The 20,117-nt window shown below is 55.6% G+C and overlaps 1 protein-coding gene and 1 pseudogene across 2 annotated transcripts in view; both read right to left on the reverse strand.

The window, feature by feature from the left end:
• Positions 1–5,192: 5,192 nt before the first annotated feature.
• The window catches only part of MINDY4 (MINDY lysine 48 deubiquitinase 4), a 118,035-nt gene continuing 103,110 nt past the window's right edge, over positions 5,193–20,117 (reverse strand). Inside the window, exons 16-17 of one of the 2 annotated variants that reach the window (XR_005021245.1) lie at positions 18,042–18,866; positions 5,193–7,256 (exon numbers count right to left, since the gene is read on the reverse strand). Coding sequence is in view for 1 of the 2 variants with exons in the window: in XM_036863749.1 (XP_036719644.1) it covers positions 18,038–18,114; positions 18,686–18,866 (258 nt within the window). In the remaining variant the exon portion in view is untranslated. Of the gene's footprint in view, positions 7,257–18,037; positions 18,867–20,117 lie in introns of those variants that run through there. The other variant, XM_036863749.1, reaches the window with a different exon arrangement.
• Positions 9,053–11,797, reverse strand: LOC118900533 (annotated as a pseudogene).

The raw sequence follows: 20,117 nt of genomic DNA on the forward strand, positions 1-20,117 counted from the left end.
GGGCCCCGAGGCTCCCCCATGACAGAGGCCCTCCCCAAGGCCACCGAGGGGCTGAGAACCATCCTGCCAGACTGGCTGTCTTCCATGTGCACTTGGAGGTGGCCAGGCCCAAGGGAGCCAGCTGGTCCCAAGGTCACCAACAGCTTTAAAAACAATGGGCAGTGGGTCTAGCCGTGGCTGGGGCCAGAACAAAGGCTCGGGCACTTCCTCGCATTGAGGCCCCCTCCTTCACGGTCTGCCAAGGCGGGAGACTGAGGAAGCCTTCATCAGGAGGTAGGGATGTTTTGCAAAGACTGTTCCCTGGAGAGCTGCAGCCGCCAGTGCCGGCGGGGGAGCACACAGAGGGAATGGTTACTCAAGGCCGAGATCTGCCTGCCAGGAAGCAGGGGAGAGAGGGGCCTTGACTCCAGGCCCATGGGGTCCCACCTTGCTCCCCAGGCTGAATCACTAAAATGCAGCAGGGTATCGCCCACCTACTCCTCCTCTCCGTGGCCCTAGCTCGGAAGTTGGCATCTTTGCTCTGAGCCGCCCTCCACACTGTTGCAGTCTGAGTCTTCTAAAACAGCCCTGCTCTCTGAAACCCCTCATGGCTCCCCAGGGCTCACAGAGGCAGCTCAAGCTCCTTTGCTTGACATGCAAAGCCCTTCAGGATCCAGCCCTAATATCCTCCATCTTCCTGCCACCCCAGACTCCCCAGGCCCCTTCCCCTGGCAGCTCTGTCCCCGCCCATCCCGCCTGGAGTGCCTCTGCCCCTCCTGCTTCCCTACCTTCCTTCAGGGTCAGGCTTCAATCCTCCCTCTCCAAGAAGCCTGCCTAACTGCTCCCATCCATACAAGTTCCCTCCTCTGAGCCCTATGCCCCCAGTAAAATCCAAGGAAGGATCTGAGCCCCGGAGTTTGGAGAACAGGGTGCCAGGAGATCAATCAATAATGGAACAATCCTTCCTTAGACTAAGGTTCCCACACACAGCGCAGTCTGTTGACACAGTTGTCCTCATGTAATTATTAGTAGCACCCCCTCAGTTTCGGCCCCGGTGCTAGGGCAGGGGAGGGGTGAGGCAGACGGGGCAGGGCCCAGTGTCCCCAGTGCCCTGAGAGTGCCTACCCTGGGTGCCCCAGCAGGGCACAAGGAGATGGGGGAGGGGAGGTGGGCGCTTATCCCCCAGGGCCCCACTCCACAGGGAGGTGGGACTTTGCTGAGCCTCGCAGATGTCAGCAGGCCTTAAAACAGAACTTGCCAGATAAGCACCCAGGATCACCCTTATCAGAGGCCACAGGAAAGGCGCCAGGTTTAATCTCAAAACCACACCCAACTCAACGGTTTAGAGACCTCAGGCAGCACCTCCCCAGCCAGACACCCAGTGACTGGGGCTTTATGCCCGGAGGTGGGGCAGGGGGTGAAGGGAGGGGGCAGATGTAGGCCTGAAGGGGCTTCTTCAAAGAGGGGAATGGGGCTTCCCTGGTGGTGCAGTGGTTGAGAGTCTGCCTGCCAATGCAAGGGACACGGGTTCGAGCCCTGGTCTGGGAAGATCCCACATGCCGCGGAGCAACTGGGCCCGTGAGCCACAGTTACTGAGCCTGCGCGTCTGGAGCCTGTGCTCCGCAACGGGAGAGGCCACGATAGTGAGAGGCCCGCGCACCGCGATGAAGAGGGGCCCCCGCTTGCTGCAACTGGAGAAAGCCCTCACACAGAAACGAAGACCCAACATAGCCAAAAATAAATAAATAAATAAAATTTCAAAGAGGGGGATGAACCTTGAGTTTCATCCCCCCATGATGGGACTGGTACCAGTTGGTGGCGGGGACGAGGGAGAGAGGGAAGACCAGGTGGCCCCTGCCACACACACACACACACACACACACACACACACACACACACAGTAAAGGGGGAAACCGGTAGCTGTGTGACTGACACCCACTCACTGGGAGCTGGGCTTGTGAGAGAGGAGCTGATCAAGGGCACTCAGCCAGGTAATCTAGGAGGGCTTCCTAGAGGAGGTCCCTTAGAGACAGACCTTGTGGGATCGGTAGTATTTATTTATTATTTATTTATTATTTATTTTTGGCTGTGTTGGGTCTTCGTTTCTGTGCCAGGGCTTTCTCCAGTTGCGGCAAGTGGGGGCCACTCTTCATCGTGGTGCGCGGGCCTCTCACTGTCGCGGCCTCTCTTGTTGCGGAGCACAGGCTCCAGACGCGCAGGCTCAGCAATTGTGGCTCACGGGCCTAGTCGCTCCGCGGCATGTGGGATCTTCCCAAACCAGGGCTCGAACCCGTGTCCCCTGCATTGGCAGGCAGATTCTCAACCACTGCGCCACCAGGGAAGCCCAATCGGTAGTATTTGACAGATGGACACGGGGAGCTGGAGGGCAGGGACCCAGGTGCAGCGAAGAGCACCTGTGAAGGCCTCAGGCAGTGAGGAGCTCACCAGGGAAGCAGCTGCTATGGTCTGGGGTGGGGAGTGCATGGAGCTGGAGAAGGCAGAGGCGGAGATGGAATTAAGAGGCAGATTAGAATCATCCCCCCACCCCACGGCCTTCCCATCAGATGTATTCCCTTCCACCCAAAGACCATGCTGGTGGTCTGGTCTCCAAGAGACCCCCGTGAAGGAGAAATGTCCTAGGAGGGCTCTTAACTACAGACTGCTATCTGGTCAGTTTCCCCATCTGTAAAGAGAGGGCTTTCAGTGACTTCCTGAGGAACAGGATGTGGGAATGTGGGCCGGACAGTGGGATGAAGCACCACACACTGAAATGGCATGGAAGGAGGGGCGGGAAGGCAGACCAAGCACCCAGCCGGGGGGGCACTGCTCCCTGTGTCGTGCAGAGCGGGTCTGCCGGAGCAGCATCCCCAGCAACGTGTGGGCGCTGGTGGTGTACGCCCCAAACCCAGGGCAGCCTGCCTGCCACCCGCCCCCCCACCGCCAGCCCACCCCTCGTCCTGCATTAAGCAATCCCCATTATCGCAAATGCCTGGCATTTTTGCCTGGTAATTCCAGCTCCCACAGCCCTGTGGGGATTAGGGCATGATTAGAGAGTGAGGAGGACTCTGGCGGGTGGAGAGAAATACCTGCAAAAGGACTTGGCAGCCTCCTTGCCTCCTGCAAGTGTCAGGATCCCGAAAGGAACCAGTGGCCAGTGAGGATGGTCCATGGGGCCTCTGGTAGCAAAGGTCATCAGCATGCGTCGCCTCCATGCCCTCCTTGCCTCTCCACTAGTACCGTCCTCCCTGGGAGTATCACAGTAGCCCCTCGATGTGCCCCCTGCCTCTGCCTGCCGCACACCCACTCCCCCGCCAAGGAGAAAGATCTGAAGGAAAGCTCTGAGCAGTCCTTGTCTCCGGAGAAAATGTCCCAGCCTCAGGGCCCACCGTCTAAGTCCTTCACCTGCTCTGCCTCCCGTCCTAATCCTCCCACTCTCGGGTCGCCCCCGATGAGACAAAAAGACATCCTGGACTTTGATGGTCTCTTGGCTCTCACCGTTCCTTTCAGCTGGAATGAACTTCCATCCAATTCTCCACTTGTCCAAACCCTTCAAGGTCCAGGTTAGATGCTGCACCGAGGAGCCTCTTCTAGCCCACGCTGGAAATATTAAGAGCGAACGCTTACCAAGTCCTTGTGATGTGCAGGCCCTATTCCCCGTGCTCACACTCATTACAGACTTATTGGGGGTGGGGGTGGGGGATTTCATTTTGCCAATGAGGAAACTGAGGTCCAGAGAGCTTATGTCAAGTGCTCATGGCTACACAGGCAGGAAGTGGTGAGTCGGGACTAAACTCAGGCCCTCTGGTCCCGATGCAGCTTCTTCCCTTGTGTCTATATGGCACTCCTCTTGCTTGTCCCTTCAGTACCTCTTCATTATGGGGAAGACTTCTGAGATTCCAAACTGTCACCCCACAAAATCGCAACCTCCGGGGTAGAGCTTCCAAGACTTGCCCCTCACCGCTCCCGGCCCTCCCAGAAGCCTGGGCCCACTGCTGCCCCCTCTTCCACCAGCAGTGCCTCCGATGGGTTAGGCCCCAGCCCCCCGCCCTGACTTCCCTTCCGGCTCAGACACAGAGACCCTGGGGAGCAGTCAGGCGGAGTCTGGACACAACCCTACCTTAGGATTTCCCCAAACGCCCCTCTGAGCCCTGTCCCAGCTCTGGCCCCCAGGGAATTCAAGCAGCTCTACTGGAAACTCTTCTTCTTACCTGTGCCGCAACCATGTAGAACTTACAGAGAAGGGTGGAAATGGTCCTGCCAAGGCTGGCACACCCATCACGCCCGCTAGCCATGCGAGAAGGTGAGGAAGCACTGGGCTGGCAGTGGAAGAGGCCAGCAGCTGGTGAGGGCTTCCTTGGAGAGAGGCATCGGTGTGCTGCGATCCCCTTCCCCACTGCCTCCTAGTGGAGCATCTCCTCTCCTTAAGACAAGTGAGGGAGGCTTCAAGAAAACTCCTCGAAAGCCTGTCATGTGTGCCCTGCAGTGTGGGACGGTCCATGACTCCCACCTGGGGACAATGACATGTCACTGCTCCCAGTGGGTGGCTGGGCAGACAGGCGGCCTGAGGTGAGAAGGTCTGACTTCCAGAACTGGGGAGGCAAAGACGTGTCGGTGCTTTGCTTGGTTCAAATGTGGATCCTGCGGAAGGAAGACTCCCGTCTTTTTAAAAGGGGAAGGAGGGAGGTTGACTCCGCCGGAAGCTGGATGGGGGCAGGTGCTGGGAGCCTCCATTAGCACCAGCTTGAGGACGAGTCACCTGACTCAGGAGAGACACCTGTGGGTGGGAGGTCCCCCACAAGAACAGGGCGAGGAGGAGCTTTCCAGTGACGAGAGTGGAGTTAGGTGTTGCCATCAGCCTGGTCTCACTGTTCGCACTGCTGGAAGAGCAGTGGAATTGGCCTACTCTTTCATCCAGAGACAAAGAAACGAACAATCGAGAGAAGGAGAATCCAAGCGGAAATACAGACGTCCCTCGGTCTCCAAGGGGGATTGGTTCCAGGATGCATCAAGGATACCAAATTCCGAGGATGCTCAAATCCCATAGTGGGGCCCTCAGTATCCGCTGATGCAGAACCCACGGATACAGGGAGCCAACTGCAATAAGAAAGAACAAAGCTGCTTCCTGCTCACATCTCACTGAGGTCTCTGCTTGTTCAATAAACCGGCTCCCCCGTGCATGAGGAGGCCAGAGAGAGAGAGCAGTCAAGCCCAGGTTCAGTCTTTGAGAGGCCACTCGACCCTAGGATATGGTTCTTAACCTTCTGGGGGAAAAGAGATGGGTATTGTTCCAAGATCAAGGCCATGAGGTAGGCTATAGACTCTCTCCCCAGAAAATTACACAAATGTACATGTACACAAAGATTTTAATTTAATTTGGCAGGGCGGTGGGTGGGGGGCGGCTATGGACCCTCTGAAGCCTACCCACAGTCTCCTTAGAAAACCCTGCAGCCCAGAAGGAGAGCACCATGTGTGAGGAAGCAGGGCCTGCATTTCATTCTGGTAGGTCTGGCAGTGGTACCGTGGGCTCATTCTGACTTGTGGACCTGGGAGAGGGCGGTGTTGGGCTTTGCTCATCTTCCTTTCCAGATAATCCCAGGCAAGGGACGTCATGCTGCACATGTACCTATGTCTTGGCTTCTAGAAAAGTGCTTTTGTAATTTGTTGGAACTGGTCTTCCCAAGCAACGCTGGGAATATTTTGATTTCTCCAGTTCCGCCCATGGCACCCTGGTCAGGAGGTTAAGTGTTTTATTGAAAAGACACACTTTTCCTTCCCAGGCTGATAAACAAGGCCACTGCAGGGAAACCGACTTCCTCCACCCGGTCGCTCAGCTGGAGAGGCCTGATCCTGGCCAAGGAAAACAAATGCATAAACATTTCAGGGACATATAGGAAGCATTTCTGCTGGACGCCTGCTGTGAATGGCCACTGGAGTTTACACAGCAAACTCCACGGGGGCCGTGGCACAGCCTGGACAAAGCTCTCCCTGCCAGCTCCTCCCTGCCGCTCCCCAAAGACCCCCAGTCCGGCCACCGCTCTTCTTACCCAGCTCACGAGAGCACAGAACAGGCTCTTTAGTTGTCACCACCAAATGCCAGCTTTACCTCCTGCATGCCTGGCCCTTAAAGAGGAGGGGGTCTCCCTCGGGGGGAGCACGGCCCCCGAGCTGCTTGTGTCCTGAGCCCAAGGGGGCGCACGGAGGCTGAGGGCTGGTTGGAACGAAGGAGGCTCCGAGTACAATTTTCCCTTCACAAGCGATTATGGAGTTTTCCCCCTTCCCACCTATCCTACCCTCAGTCTGGAATGCGAGGGTCTCCACAGCCTCTGCCCACCGGAGCAGTTCAGCCAGTTCTCTCCGCACACGCCCCGCTGCAGCCACACGGGGGACCACACTCAGTCCCTCTTCTCATCCTCACCTCGGTGTCCTCCCTGGCCAAGAGGTCCCTCCCTGAAAGGTTCTTTTCCCCATATCTGCTTGGCCAGGTGTAGCCTACCCTCCAGGTCCACATGACCGTCCTCATGGGGCCTCGCAGAGATCCAGGTCGGCCCCGAGATGGGCTCCCAGGGAGCCTCAGTTTCTCCTGGTCGGCACAGCTTTCGGAGCCTGGTGCCTTAGACCTGGGGCTGATCCACAGAAGCCAGGCCAAACCAGAAGCCCAGCCAGGGACACCAGTGGGCCAGAGGGCATGGTTCGCCTGCAGAGACCCTCGTTAGGTGACGACTTAGCCCACAGGTCTCCGGGGCTCTGGGGCCCCTCCACCCATCACCATCCCCACCCCAGCCATGAGCCGGCCAGACCTCATGCTTCCTTTGCGGCAACAGAACAAATGAGGTTCGGCCCTCAGCATGGGTTTGACTTCTGTTTTATAGAAAGCCAACCATCAGAAATAACGAGTGCCCAGGGTCCCGGGCCGACCATATCAGAGGCTTGGCAAGGGGCCGGCCCCGCAGGGAGCAAGGGAGGGATGCAGAGAAAAGGCAGCAGAGGCCCCACCAGCCTCCTTCCAGGCCTTGGCAGTCACCGCTCAGCTGGGAGGGGCTGCACAGCGGCACTCTGGGTCCACAGCACAGTCCTGGGCAGGCCCTTCATGGAAGGGGCAGGGAGGTTCTGGATGCTTCTGCAGCAGTGCTGGCCCAGGTGCTGGCCCAGACTTGTCCCTGAGGCCCAGGGCTCAGCCGTCACCCCCAGCGATGTGTGCTGGAGCCATGGGGCTCACCCACATGGAGGGTCACAGGATGGGGTCCGAGCCGTTCCAGTTCACCGATGCCCCCTTCCACCTAAGAGCAGAGGAACAGAGAAAGAGTTACAGCTGCAGGGGCCACACAGGAGCCAGCTCCTGTCCTCACTCACCGGAATTCCTCTCTCCAGGCCTTCGAGGATTTCAGGTTCCAACATGCCCACCTCACCCCTCCACACTCACAGACAAGCCTACACACCATGCCCCTACAAAACAAACGCACCTAAACCCCTCAAATGAGGTGCGCGATCTACACGCATCTGAATCCAGCCACTTTCCAGGGGTGCCTGATGGTGGCACTTTAAAGGCACATGGGGGGCTTCCCTGGTGGCTTAGTGGTTGAGAACCCGCCTGCCAATGCAGGGGACATGGGTTCGAGCCCTGGTCCGGGAAGATCCCGGAGCAACTAAGCCTGTGCGCCACAACTACTGAGCCTGCGCTCTAGAGCCCGTGAGCCACAACTACTGAGCCCACATGCCACAACTACTGAACTCTGCACACCTAGAGCCCGTGCTCCACAACAAGAGAAGCCACCACAATGAGAAGCCTGTGCACCGCAAAGAAGTAGTAGTCCCACCGCAACAAAGAGAAAGCCCACGCGCAGCAACGAAGACTCAACACAGGCAATAATAAAAACAAATACATAAATTTAAAAAATAAAAATAAAAATAAAGGCACATCGGAAGACCTAGATATGGAGACATCCTAGAGGGTTCAAGGCACGGAAGGAGGTCCAGTTGCTGGAGCCCAGAAAGGTAGGCATAGGGCATAGGGAGCCAGCGGGAGCGGCACCACATGGGACCCAGGAGGCCTTGCAAGGATTCTGGGCTTTGCTCTAAGAACTGCTAGTGAAGGGCTGTGAGCGGTTCAGTAAAGCACTGATATGCCTTTTTAAAAAATTACTTTATGAAGCCTTAAGAAGCACTGAGTATAATTAAACAGGAGTCCAGGGTTAGACACAATTTAATAATAGTTCAATTCCAAAATTAAAGTTATTACAAGTGCTGAGACCAGCACTTGATTTTAATACATGGAACTAGTTTTCTAAAACAACTCAGAGGAATCATTTATAGCAGATGGAATATTTCTGAAAAATCTAGCATTAGGCGTATTATACATAGACGTACATCCTAAGATTATACAAACTAGGAAACAGATGTTGCACACCTCAACAGCAGTACTGGAGCACGGAGTTTGAGACTGGGGTTTAGAAACGCTTCCCAGGGTGTGGGGTTTGGGGAGGGAGCAGACATTTTCAAAACCTGAAGTTTTTCTTCAGGACTGAAGTCAAAATTGTAACTGCCACAGAGGAGGAAAACAGGGATGCTTTTACTTTACTTGTACATCTGCGTTGGAAAGTCCAGTACAGGCAGACCTCATTTTATTGGGCTTTGCTTTATCGCTCTTCACAGATAATGTGTTTTTTTTTTTTTACAAATCGAAGGTTTATGGCAACCCTGTGTCAAGCAAGTGTATCGGTGCCATTTTTCCAACAGCATTTGTTCTCTGTGTCTCTGTGTCACATCTGAGTAATTCTCGAAGCAGTTCAAACTTTTCCATTATTATTAAATTTGTTATGGTGATCTGTGATCAGTGATCTTTGATGTTATTATCGCAGACAGATTACAACTCACTGAAGGCTCAGATGACAGCATTTTTAGTAATAAAGTATTTTCTAATTGAGATGTGTACATTGCTTTTTAGACCTAATGCTATTGCATGCTTGATAGACTACAGGATAGTGTAAACATAACTCTCATATGCATTGGGAAACCAAAAATTTGTATGACTCGCTTTACTGCACTGGTCTGGAATGAACCCACAACATCTCTGAGGTCTGCCTGTATCCCTGAGATTGGACCTGCTGCAAGAAGGGAGTGAACAGGTTCTCCCAAAGTAAGGCTGTTGCATTTCCCAATCTAATGCTTAGAAGCATCACGAAGTTTCAGTAGTGGTTCGCCATAAAGCCAACGTTCTCCATCTTCATGAATAACCTAGACCCCCACTGAATTTCTCTCTATTCCTTCCTCAGGCTTCTGCTCTTTGTCTTTCTTCTCGCTTGTGCCTTGCTTCAATGGCCGCATCAACGTCTCTGATTTTTAGGTCAAGAGACACAGCCTTGCAGAGGCAGTGGGATTCGTACTCTGTTCTGTTCTTCCAACCTACTTTCCTCCTGATTACCGGCAACTTCTTGGTCTCTGTAAAGACTGTATGACCCCCTGTTGAGTATTTTGCATATTTTACACCATTCCATTTCCTTTCAAGTGAGCAAAAAGATCTGTTATTTGGAGAAGAAAAAATCTTAGTGGTAATTCTGTGCAGGAGTAGCACGGGAGACGATATTTGCATATAGCTCATTTTGGAACAACTGATAGGTGCGTTCTCTTCCTAGCTCCACCCACGGCGCTGTAAGGACAAGCCTTCCATAAACACTGGGGAATGTGAGAATATAACAGTTGTCATAGTCTAGACACAAGGCACAGCCCTGCCCTATGTTGTGCACGCCAATCAACATCCCAAGAAATTTTCATCTGGTCCACATATGAATGCTGGAGTGCATCTTCTTGTTGAAACACTCAGCAAAAAAGGCTGAGATGGGTGGATGATGGAAAAGTTGCTCAGCCCCGAATGTTATACTGTTTCAAGAAACTAGTCCCTCTAAAACTAGCTTTCTGTTCTCTTCCGTGTCATTTGGTAGTACCTCATGAGGCTGCAAGGTCTCACCCAAAATGCAGTTGTATGGCTTTTCGGCAACTGATCCTTTGCTTCCTGCGTGAAAGTCTGAGAGCTACCATTTGACCACCTGAACCATTTGGTCCCTGGGATCCTTCTGGTCACAGATACTCAGAGGCAGGTCTGGATGTGCAAAAAGTTCGCATATATTTCTAGAAGGGGGCTTCTCTCAAGAGTAATTGTTGGAAGAACTACCTTAGTAAGATCCATTCCAAGCCTAACCTGTGATAAGAAATGTGTGATAACCTCTCGTGCTCATCCACGGACCCTGCCTCTGCTTCATCATCAGTCATATCGCGTGCATCCACATGGTCAGCATCACTTGTTCCATCGGATGTGGAACAGTTAAGTGATTCTTTGGAACCCGGGTGCTTTAGACTGTTTCCTGTGTGTCAGCAGATCTAGAGGAATCTATTAGACGCTTTGGGGTTGAGCCACTTTGATGGAACCCATCAGCATCATATAGCATTCATCACTGCTCGAAGGAGAGATACTGGGATGGTAGGTATCTGGAGACAACTTGGCAACCCCGGGAGAAGTCAGGCTGCTCCTGGGTGGTGAGTGCCCATTGCCTGCACTTTTGGCGCTGGACCCTGATGATGCCTCAGGGTAGCCAGTATAGGTTCAGCTGGTGGGGAAGACACGTGCAGCTCTGACTTGCACAACTGAGCAGGTTCGGGAGGTAAGGCGAGCTGGGAAGGCACTGAGATAACCACAGGTTCCAAGGGAGTAGGTGGACCTACAGCATCTACTGGGTTAACAGCACTTTAGCAACCTGTAGCAACATAAGGCGAAGCCTTAGTGATTGTACCGTGCAACCTGAGGTTTTCAGTTTTCTTGCTCTGTTCCTCATTGTTGCAGTTTTGAAACACATCATTAAAAAGCTTTTACAGTAAGTCCCCTACATACGAACTTTCAAGTTGCGAACTTTCATAGATGTAAACGTGCGTTCCATCAACGTCAGGCGTGAGTGAAACTGCAGCTTGCCCTCCGTCTCCTATTGCTGACGATCCTTCAGCGCTACCATCTCCCACCTCCTCTCCCTCCTCCAGTCAGTAACTCATCTTGCCTGTTCACCTGATGCCAGCCTCTGTGTGCCAGCTGTTGTACTGCACTACTGTACTTTTCAAGGTACTGTACTATAAGATTAAAAATGTTTTCTTGGGCTTCCCTGGTGGCGCAGTGGTTGAGAATCTGCCTGCCAATGCAGGGGACACGGGTTCGAGCCCTGGTCTGGGAAGATCCCACATGCCGCGGAGCAACTGGGCCCGTGAGCCACAACTACTGAGCCTGCGCGTCCGCACCTAGAGAGGCCGCGATAGTGAGAGGCCCGCGCACCGCGATGAAGAGGCGCCCCCGCTTGCCGCAACTAGAGAAAGCCCTTGCGCAGAAACAAAGACCCAACACAGCTAAAAATAAATAAATAATAAAAATAATAAAAATAAAGGAATCCCTTTTTAAAGAAAAAAGTTTTTTTTATTTTTGTACTTGTTTGTTGTTTTTTATGTATTATTTGTGTGAAAAGTATTATAAACCTATTACAGTACAGTACTATATAGCTGACTGTGCTAGTTGGGTACCTAGGCTAACTTGGTTGGACTTAACGAACGCACTCTTGGAATGGAACTCGTTCGTATGTAGGGGACTTACTGTCCTGTTAAGATTTGTAGAGGAGTATCAGCCTCTGTAAGTTTCCTATCAAAATCTTAGACACTAGGGACACATCCTGAATCCAGACATCCAGGGGTGGCAGATGGAAGGGAGGGGAGTAACATTCCCGCCCACAGCCTGGCTCCAGACAGGCACCAGGGACGCAGGCTTGCAAAGGCCAAACTACTGCCCAGACCAGTTTGGATTCTTGCCCCCAGTCATGGAGAGAAGGATGGGGAAGAGTCAGAAATAGACCAGACTTCCTGTATCCCTATAAGATCCACCCTCAGCCTGGCCCACAAGGCCCTTCCCTTATCGCTCTCCATCCCTCGAAGCCTTACCCTCCCCATACTGTCAGGCAGACAGAAGTTCCTCCTGTGAGCTCCCAATCTGACAAAACAGGGTTTGGCTTCAGTGCAGGGGTGAGTCATACTCACCTGCTGCTAGACGCCCAGGTCACACCAACAGTCACCGAGTCCTAAGGTCAGGCTGGGAGGTTTATGCTACCTGTGAGGCTTTTCACAGAGGTAACTAACCTACCCAATCCTGGACTACAGGTGCTGAGGCAGGGAGAGTATTAGAAACACAGAAAGAAGCAGTTCACAACTACAACAGGAAATCAAAGCAGAGACGTTTTGAAAGGGCTGAAATGCTGGGATACTGTGCTTATTTAGGGGATGAATGGTTCTCCCCATAGGAAAGGTTCTGAAAGTCTATGGATCAGTTACAAGGATGAAAAAGAAGAACTCTGCATATGCAATTAGGGGCTGATAGAGAAAGGGGAGGGATGGAATGGACCGGTTTCTGAGTGCAGAGGTGCCGTCAAGGCTCACTCAGCTATGCTGATGTAGAGGAGGCTGAGGGTGTGAGAGTTTAGAGCAGCGTTCCTCAACCTGGGCACAGCGGACATTTTGGTCTGGATAATTCTGTTGGGGGGTGGGAGGAGGGCTGTCTTGTGCATTGTAGGACATCTGGCACCCTCCCGCAAACAAGTGACAACCAAAAGTCTCCCCAGACTTTGCCAAATATCCCCCGGGGTGCAAAATTTCCCCCAGTTGAGGACCACTGGCTTCGGGGTTGAGCTCAGTGAAGATGCCGTGGTCCCCAGAGCTGAGGTCAGCTCAGCATCATGGGCAGGCCCATCTCTTGCCCACGACTGAATCCCTTTCTTCCCCAGCAGCCATCACTGCATCAGAGCAGCAGTTATCTTGACTTCACAGATTTTCAACATGATGCCTTGCTGTATCAGCAAGGAGAAGAGGGCAGGCCTGGTTTTAAAGCCACCAGAGCTGACCAGTAGAAATACACCCAAGAACTCCTCTTACTCACTTTGGATTTCCAGACAAGTATCCTGTGTGCAAGTGTCCTGTCCTACGCGTCAGCTGCTGGCAGTCAGGGCAACTACAGAATGAGCCCCAAGGCTGTCTCTCACCTGCGAACCTGGCCGGTGCTGCGCCCTCCACCTGGAAGGACCATCCTCCCTCTCCACCCCTCCTCCTTCAGGGTCAGATCCAGGAGCCCTCCTTCCGGAAGTATCCTCCCTCAGCACTGCTGTCAGGCTCTCCCCGGCCATGCTGTCATGGGGTCCCCCTCTCCTGCTAGACTGTGAGCCCCTAAAAGGCAGAGCTGGCCTCCATCCCCTCAATGACTTCTAGCTCCGTGTTGGGCTCCCAGGGATGCCGCTGAGTGAACACAGCCCCTGCACACGCCCTGCCCCTCCTCAAGCCCAGGCACCAGAGGGAAAACCTGAGTCTTCATCACACTTCACTCTCCCTCCCCTTTGACCCCGGTGGTCACCGAGCCCTGTCCATGGCCCACCTCCACTCTCTCGTCCCTTCCCCTCTGCCTCCTCCCATTCTTCCTCCTCCCCCCACTTGCCTGTGAGCCCCCAGAGGTCTCCAAAGGAGAGGGAATGCTTCTACATCTCCTCTCGACCTCATAACAGCTCAGGGAAGGCACCGTTTTACCCAATCGACAGATGGGGAAACTGAGGTCCAGACAGAGCCAGCCCTTCTAGAGGTCATGCCACGTGACGGCAGCAGAGCCAGGACTCAGCTGGGGTCCCCAGACTCCTGCTGGGTGCTCCGCTCCGCATAGCGGCGTTGCACGTGCCATGAACAAGGAGCACCAGGGGCAGCTGTGCGTGTGGGGTGCAGGGAGGGAACTCACAAGAGGGGGTTGGGCAGTGGGAGCACCAGGAGCCCTCTCTCAGTGGGTGAGGGGCACTGTGAAGAGGGCATCTAGGCAAGAAGGGTGTCAGCAGAGGCGTGAAGGCTGGGGCCGACTCCTCAGGCGGGCGGGCGAGCAGGTGAGGGAGGTAGGCGCGCGGCTCCAGCCCCTCAAAGGCACCGTTCCCAGCTGAAATTACATTTTCCATTTTTTGCCTGAGCCTCCAAACAGAAACATCTGTGGCCCAGGCCCAGGCCCCGGTTATGAGTTCTTTCCTCTTTTCTCTGGCCTGTTGACAACCATTTCATTTTCTCCCATTCTAGCAAGGCTGGAAGCTTGAGAGAGGTCAGTGTGTGTGTCTTCTTAGGAAATGACCATAAATGAGTCTTTTTTTTTTTGCTGAGATGGTTAGAGAACAGAGGAGGGAGGAGGCTGGGGGACAGACACAAGCAAAGGTAACAGGAGCTTCTCTGAGGTCGAGGTGTGCGTCACACCAGAGAGTGGAGACAGCACGGGACCCGGGGATGGTTCAAATTAGGATGCTCTTCTCCAAAGGCAAAACTGGCAGTCTGGTCTTGTGTAATGTCACCATGGCAACAAAAGCAGGTGGCGGGAAGTCACACTGCCTGCTCAGTGACCTTCCACTGGGCTGGGACAGCACCGGCCTAAGCTCCAGGCCCTGAACTGCTCTTGACTCGAGGTGTGTCCTGGCGCCAGACCTCCACTCTGGCGACCCCATCTGGAGAAGGAAGGGCCATATCGGGCGGTGTCCAAGGGCCTTTCTGTGGATCCCAAGCAGGTTGCCAGGTGGCCAGGGATGTGGCGTGCTCCATGTGGGTTAGCGTGAATGTCAGAGGTTCTTATGGGGCAACAGAGCTAGTTTTGAGGGCAGGCGGCGCATCTCTCCCTGGATTAGAACAGAGTTGATTCTGAACTTGACTTCTATTCGACTGTGAACTCTGAGAGCAAGAAGCGAGTCTTATCCAGCTGTTTCTTCCATGGAGTCCTGTCCAGGGGTTCCGTGAGGTTGAAGTGATGAGAGGGAAAGCCCCCCAGCCCGCAGGTGGGCCTACGCTGCCATGAGCGCTCGGCTGCCTTTCAGCGGGTGCTTGGACTCTGATTGGCCTTGGAAATGACCTGAGCTCGGGCCACACGCCCTTCCTGTCAAGGCAGCAGGACTTATCCCCCAACAGGCAGGGCCCCAGCTTTATCGGGTCTCACTGACCTTGAAGGCTACTTTCCCAAGTTTCTCCCTTTGAGCTGTTTGAGAATCTGGGATGAAAACAATATGCAAAGCCTTTGTAATCCAACCCCTCGGAACAGGATTCCAGGAGGCTGGGCCTGCTGTTTCCCATTACAGTGGGGTATGTTATCTGATGGGTACAGAGCGGGAAAAACCCTGCGTTCCCACTATTCACTCACCCATTCAGCTTTCCGGGAATGATGCTGGGAAAAGTCTCACCGTGTTAACTGCCCAGACGGACCGAGCCATCAAGGCGGAGCAAGTGATGGGGGGAGTAGAACTGGTTTCAGCAAAGTCCATGCAGGGGATGCAGCACTCAGACCTGGGGGTGGCGGGGGGCAGGGGGCAGCCAGCGGAGCCAGGAAGAAAGTACCCCTGGTCTGGTATGTTACAGCAGACCAGATGCTGGAGGGTCAGCACCTCACTTGACATCTGACTCTCACAAGGCAGCCAGGGAGGGCGAGGGAGAGGTAGGCACCGCCCTCACCAGCCACCAGAACATCAGTTCTCACAGTGCCGTCCCAGGACAGCAGCACCAGGAGCACCTGGGAACTCGTGAGAAATGCAGATTCTCAGGCCTCATCCCAGACCTACTGAGCCAGAAGCCCCAGGGGTGGGACCCAGCAACCTGTGTTTTACCACACCCTCCAGCGGGGATGCCCGCTGAAGCCTGATGATCACTCACGCTCTAGCAAATCTTCCCAGCGGGTGGCCGTAGACAAATACAGACGTGCTGGACCATTGATCCCCTCAGCCATCAGGGAACTGGGCAGAGTCTGGGTCAACCAGAGTCCCCAAGCCAGTTGTCCCTAACCCTGTGTGTTGCCCCAGTACGATGATTTGCTATCTGTGACGAGGACTAGGAAGCACTGCTGGAGGAGATGCCAAGGCTCAGCCTTGCCCAAGCTCCTCCCACGACAGTGAGCAGGGACAGACAAGGGCAGGTCAGGGACTCAGCCTGGACCGCCTGCCCCAAGCCGAGGGCTCGCCCCCTGATGTGTGCAGCCTCTCCAGATCATTTCACATGCCGTCATTTCACTGGTTCATTTCATGGCACATGGCCCCGGGGACAGGGGGTAGGTTCTGGGAGAAGGGACAGCTGACAGAAGAAGAAGAGGTGCTCCGGGCCCACGTTCACACTCAGATGTCTCTGGACTGAGCTCCCTGACAGACCAGAGCCCCAAGTCATTCTCAGGCACTTGCCAATTAGGGCTGAGCCCAAGAAGTCCAATCCCCGGGCTCCTGGGAGGTGCCTGGTGAGTCGAGTCCTGCAGCAGAAGCATTCTTGGGGAAAGAGGAGTTACTCCAGACGGGGGCAGGTGGAGAGGTCCGGGGCGGTGGGCCACCCCGGGGAGGGGCACAGAGACAGATGCAGGCCTTCAGCGAGGGGTCCCAGGGGTCCGGAGGGGGGTGGAGCCTATGCCCAGGGTGCGGTCCAGAGCCCTGCTGGGCAGGTCCTCCTGCAGGAAGGATGCCCTGTGGTCTCCCACCCCGTCCTGCAGAAGGTGCCAAGGCCGGTCCTTCCCCCATGCAGCCCTTCTCTCATCACTCTGAATGAGTGGCCCTTTGTACATGAAAGGAAAGCGACCTGCGTGTGCCTTTAATCCTGCCGATGAAAGAAACGCCGGCACGTGACCCCACAGGAATGCTCCGTCCCTGGCCCAGTGGGCGGGCAGGTGGACGGATGGATGAGCAGGTTGACGCGTGGGTGGGGCGTAATGAGGATGTCACGACGTCTCCTCCACGTCCGCTCCCTGGGGACACAGTCCCTGGGGACTGTGTATGTGGAGTCCTCTTTCTCTCTTTGGCTCCATTCAAGGGCTCACTTGCCTGTGGGTGGGCAGCGGCCCTAGGCTCCAGGGGAGCCCGCTGGATCTCAGGCGGTCAGAGCCGCAGGGCCCCAGCCATGGCCTACATCCTCCACCCCAAACCCCACCATTTCACAAACAGGAAAACAGAGGTTCCGCCCGAGGTCACAGCGAGTCAGGAGCGGCTGAGACAATGTTAACGAGAGCGGTTCTCGGTGCTCGGTTGTGTCCTGGGCGCTCTTCACAACAGCCGTGTGAGCCAGGCACAGCCATTGCCCCCATTTTACAGATGACAAAGTGAGGTACAGACAGGAGAGGTCCGATGGCTCCCAGCCAGAAAGCGGCAAGGCCAGGATTCAAACGCCAGAACGCATGCTCACCACACTGGCAAGTTCTAATGCTTCCCCACTGGAATCCAGGTCTCCTCCCTGCCCCCGCCTGCCCCTCCCTCCCACTACACCCTGAGGCCTCCAAGTCACCACCCAAAGGCTTTGTGATTCCCCAGGGCTACAACCGCCAGCCCGCTGGGGTGCTGCCCCAGCCCTGGGCCTGGTCAGAGAACTCCTATTCACCCGCCTCCCCTGGCCTGAGCCTCAGCTTCCCTTAAAGACTGAGGGCTGGGTGAGAGGAGCCAAGGACCCCCGCCGGCAACCCCACTGCCTCTGGGGCACCTCCGCTCAGTGTTCAGACGGCCGCACCCGCACCCGCACCCGCAGAAGGACCGGGGCTGCTCCTCCCGCATGAGGGCCACTGCTCCAGGAAGCTACCTCCGAGCGCACCCTGGCTGGGCCGGGTCCTCCCGCCTTCCGATCCTACCCGAGCTCCACCGCCACCACCAGGTAACCTCACTCGCTCTTCCTCCTGTGGGCCTAAGAGCACTCAGCACATCTGGCAGCTGCTGCCTGGAACGAGGAGAGCTCTCAAGAGGCACCAGCTCACCTCCCACCCCCTGCCACGGGGCATCCTAGGAAGCTATCTGAAGGCACGGCATCTCGCAAATCACACACGTCTCCCTGGGCCATGGTGACCACAAAATGCCACATACAGACAAGCCCCAAGCACTGTGTCTTTCCAGTCTGCAGGGGTCCTACCGGCCCCTCACCACACCCCTCCTAGTTGGGACAATCCAGGAACCCATGCCCCTTCCTGCAGGCCGCTCCCAACCACTGCATCTCCCAGCCACTCAGGCAAGGCTCCAAAGCCAGAGACGGGCCTGACTCACTTGGTTCTGATGCAGAGCTCCAGGGGAGGAACGAGGTCGTTGTCTCTGTCCTCGGGGACGGTCTGGGTGGTGTCTGGGGAGCGGGGAGAGAGAGGCACACGCTCATCAGCCCAGGGCCCACGTTCACCCCGAGGTCAGCACCAACAACCCTCCTCCTGGGACCTGACTCTTCTGGTACCTGCCCCTCTTCTCTTATTTGGACCCTCCCTGGTTCCTGCCCATCGGTTCTGACCTGGACACCACGGGTGTCCCTGCTCACTGGCCTCCCACCTCCAGTCTCCACCCCACCCTCCTGCCTCCTTCCAGCTCCCAGAATAATTCTTTCTAAAAACATGTCTTATCCCATCATTCCCCTGCTCCAAAACCTTCCATGGCTCCCCATCGCCTGGAGAATAAAACCCAAACTTGTTGCCGTGATACCGTCTACTACGTAGTCTCAACCTCACCTTGTACCCTTAAGGCCATCAGTTTCTCAAGGCCCAGCTCTGGCCCCCTCCTGCAGGAGGACCTGCTCACACTTGCCCTCTGACCTCCCAGTCTGCATTGTTCTCTGACTGCCCTGACTGGGCGTGCTAAGGCCGGCGTCCCCGACCGGTCTGGAGACTCCCCCGGGGACAGACAGGGCAGGCGGGGAGGCGGCACACCGATGGTCAGCCTTATCTGCTCCTGCTGGTTGGCCAGGCCGTCGTAGTAGTAAAGGTCAAAGAGCCTCTCGGTCCTCCAATCTCGCAGCAGCTCCAGCTGCAGGCTGAAGAGGACGCTGAAGTGGCTCTCACTGCACACCACCCAGATGGGGAACCTCGGGGTCTTCAGGAAGCAGCCGACCTGGACGAGGGAGAGGGAGCAGACAGAGACACCTAATACAACGCGCCATCCCCAGGGAAGCGGGCCAGAGCATCTTCTGTCCGACCCCAGGCCCGGGCTGACCTCAGCGAGGCCCCGTTGGGGATCCCAGACCATGTGTGAGGCTGGGGCCCCGTCTGCGGCTCCCTGACACAGAGCTGCCCCTGCCCACCCAGCCCACTGCTCGCAGGGCCTTTGCCCCACAGACAGTCACATGGAGATACCCTGGCCTGAAAGCCAGGCGTCGCCCCCCCCCCTTCATCTCCCACATCCAGCTGGTATGTGGTGCTTGCCCACCCTGCCTCCGACAGCTCTCCATGCCCAGCCTCTCCTCCCCAAGCAATGACCTCCTAACCGGCTCTTCCATACCCTTCCCTCCCCAGCCACAGCCACACACAACCTCTCACCGGTCCTCAAACTAATCCAGCACGGCAAGCCTCATGCCTGTGCGTTCACTGTTCACCCGTACACCCCTCCTCTCCTCGGGGTCCTGCATCGCCCAGATTACCCAATCAGAGAGCACACATCATGTCCCGCTTCTAGTCCTGTGTACTAGGTACTAGGTACCCACCCTCCTCTGCTGCAGTGCATCACTCTGCCCCACGATAAACATGTATGCCTGCCGCTGGCACGGACTACACCCTTAGACCAGAGCAGGGGGTATAAGTCAACATAAGCAAATGTTTGACGACTGAAGGTCCTCGCGAATGAAGCGGAACTGGAGCTAGGACTTTAGCTTGAAGACAGGTGGGGCTGGAGCCACAGGGGGAAGGGAGGGAGGGCCTCTGGGTGAGCAGTCTGTGGGTGACGCCGGAACAAATGTCCAGAGACATTCAGGGAAAAAGCAGGGCATCAGGAAAGAGCAGGGGAAGGGGAGGATAAAGAGCTGGAACTTCCCTCTGAGGAGGGAGTCCTCTGGAAAGTTCCCAGCAGAGGACTTCCATGGTAGAGGGGTGTTGGGAGAAGGCAGGTGCACGGAATCAGCATCAGGGCCTTCCTGTGGTTCTGCCTGCAGAAGAGAGAGGCGTGGCCGGGCCCTCCGGAGGCCTGCTCAGATGCCTGGCTGGTCTGCCCCTCGGTGGCCAGACCTCGACGCACTCTCTCGCTGTCACCTGTGACTCCCCACCCCGGGCCCTAGTTTATTCATTTCTGTACGTGCAGTGGGCCAGGCTAATTCGGCCTAATCCCCACCAGCCCCAAGGAGATGTTTGCATGCTCAGGTATTTACAGCCG

The sequence above is a fragment of the Balaenoptera musculus genome, chromosome 9, assembly GCF_009873245.2.
Source record: "Balaenoptera musculus isolate JJ_BM4_2016_0621 chromosome 9, mBalMus1.pri.v3, whole genome shotgun sequence".
Taxonomy (NCBI): domain Eukaryota; kingdom Metazoa; phylum Chordata; class Mammalia; order Artiodactyla; family Balaenopteridae; genus Balaenoptera; species Balaenoptera musculus.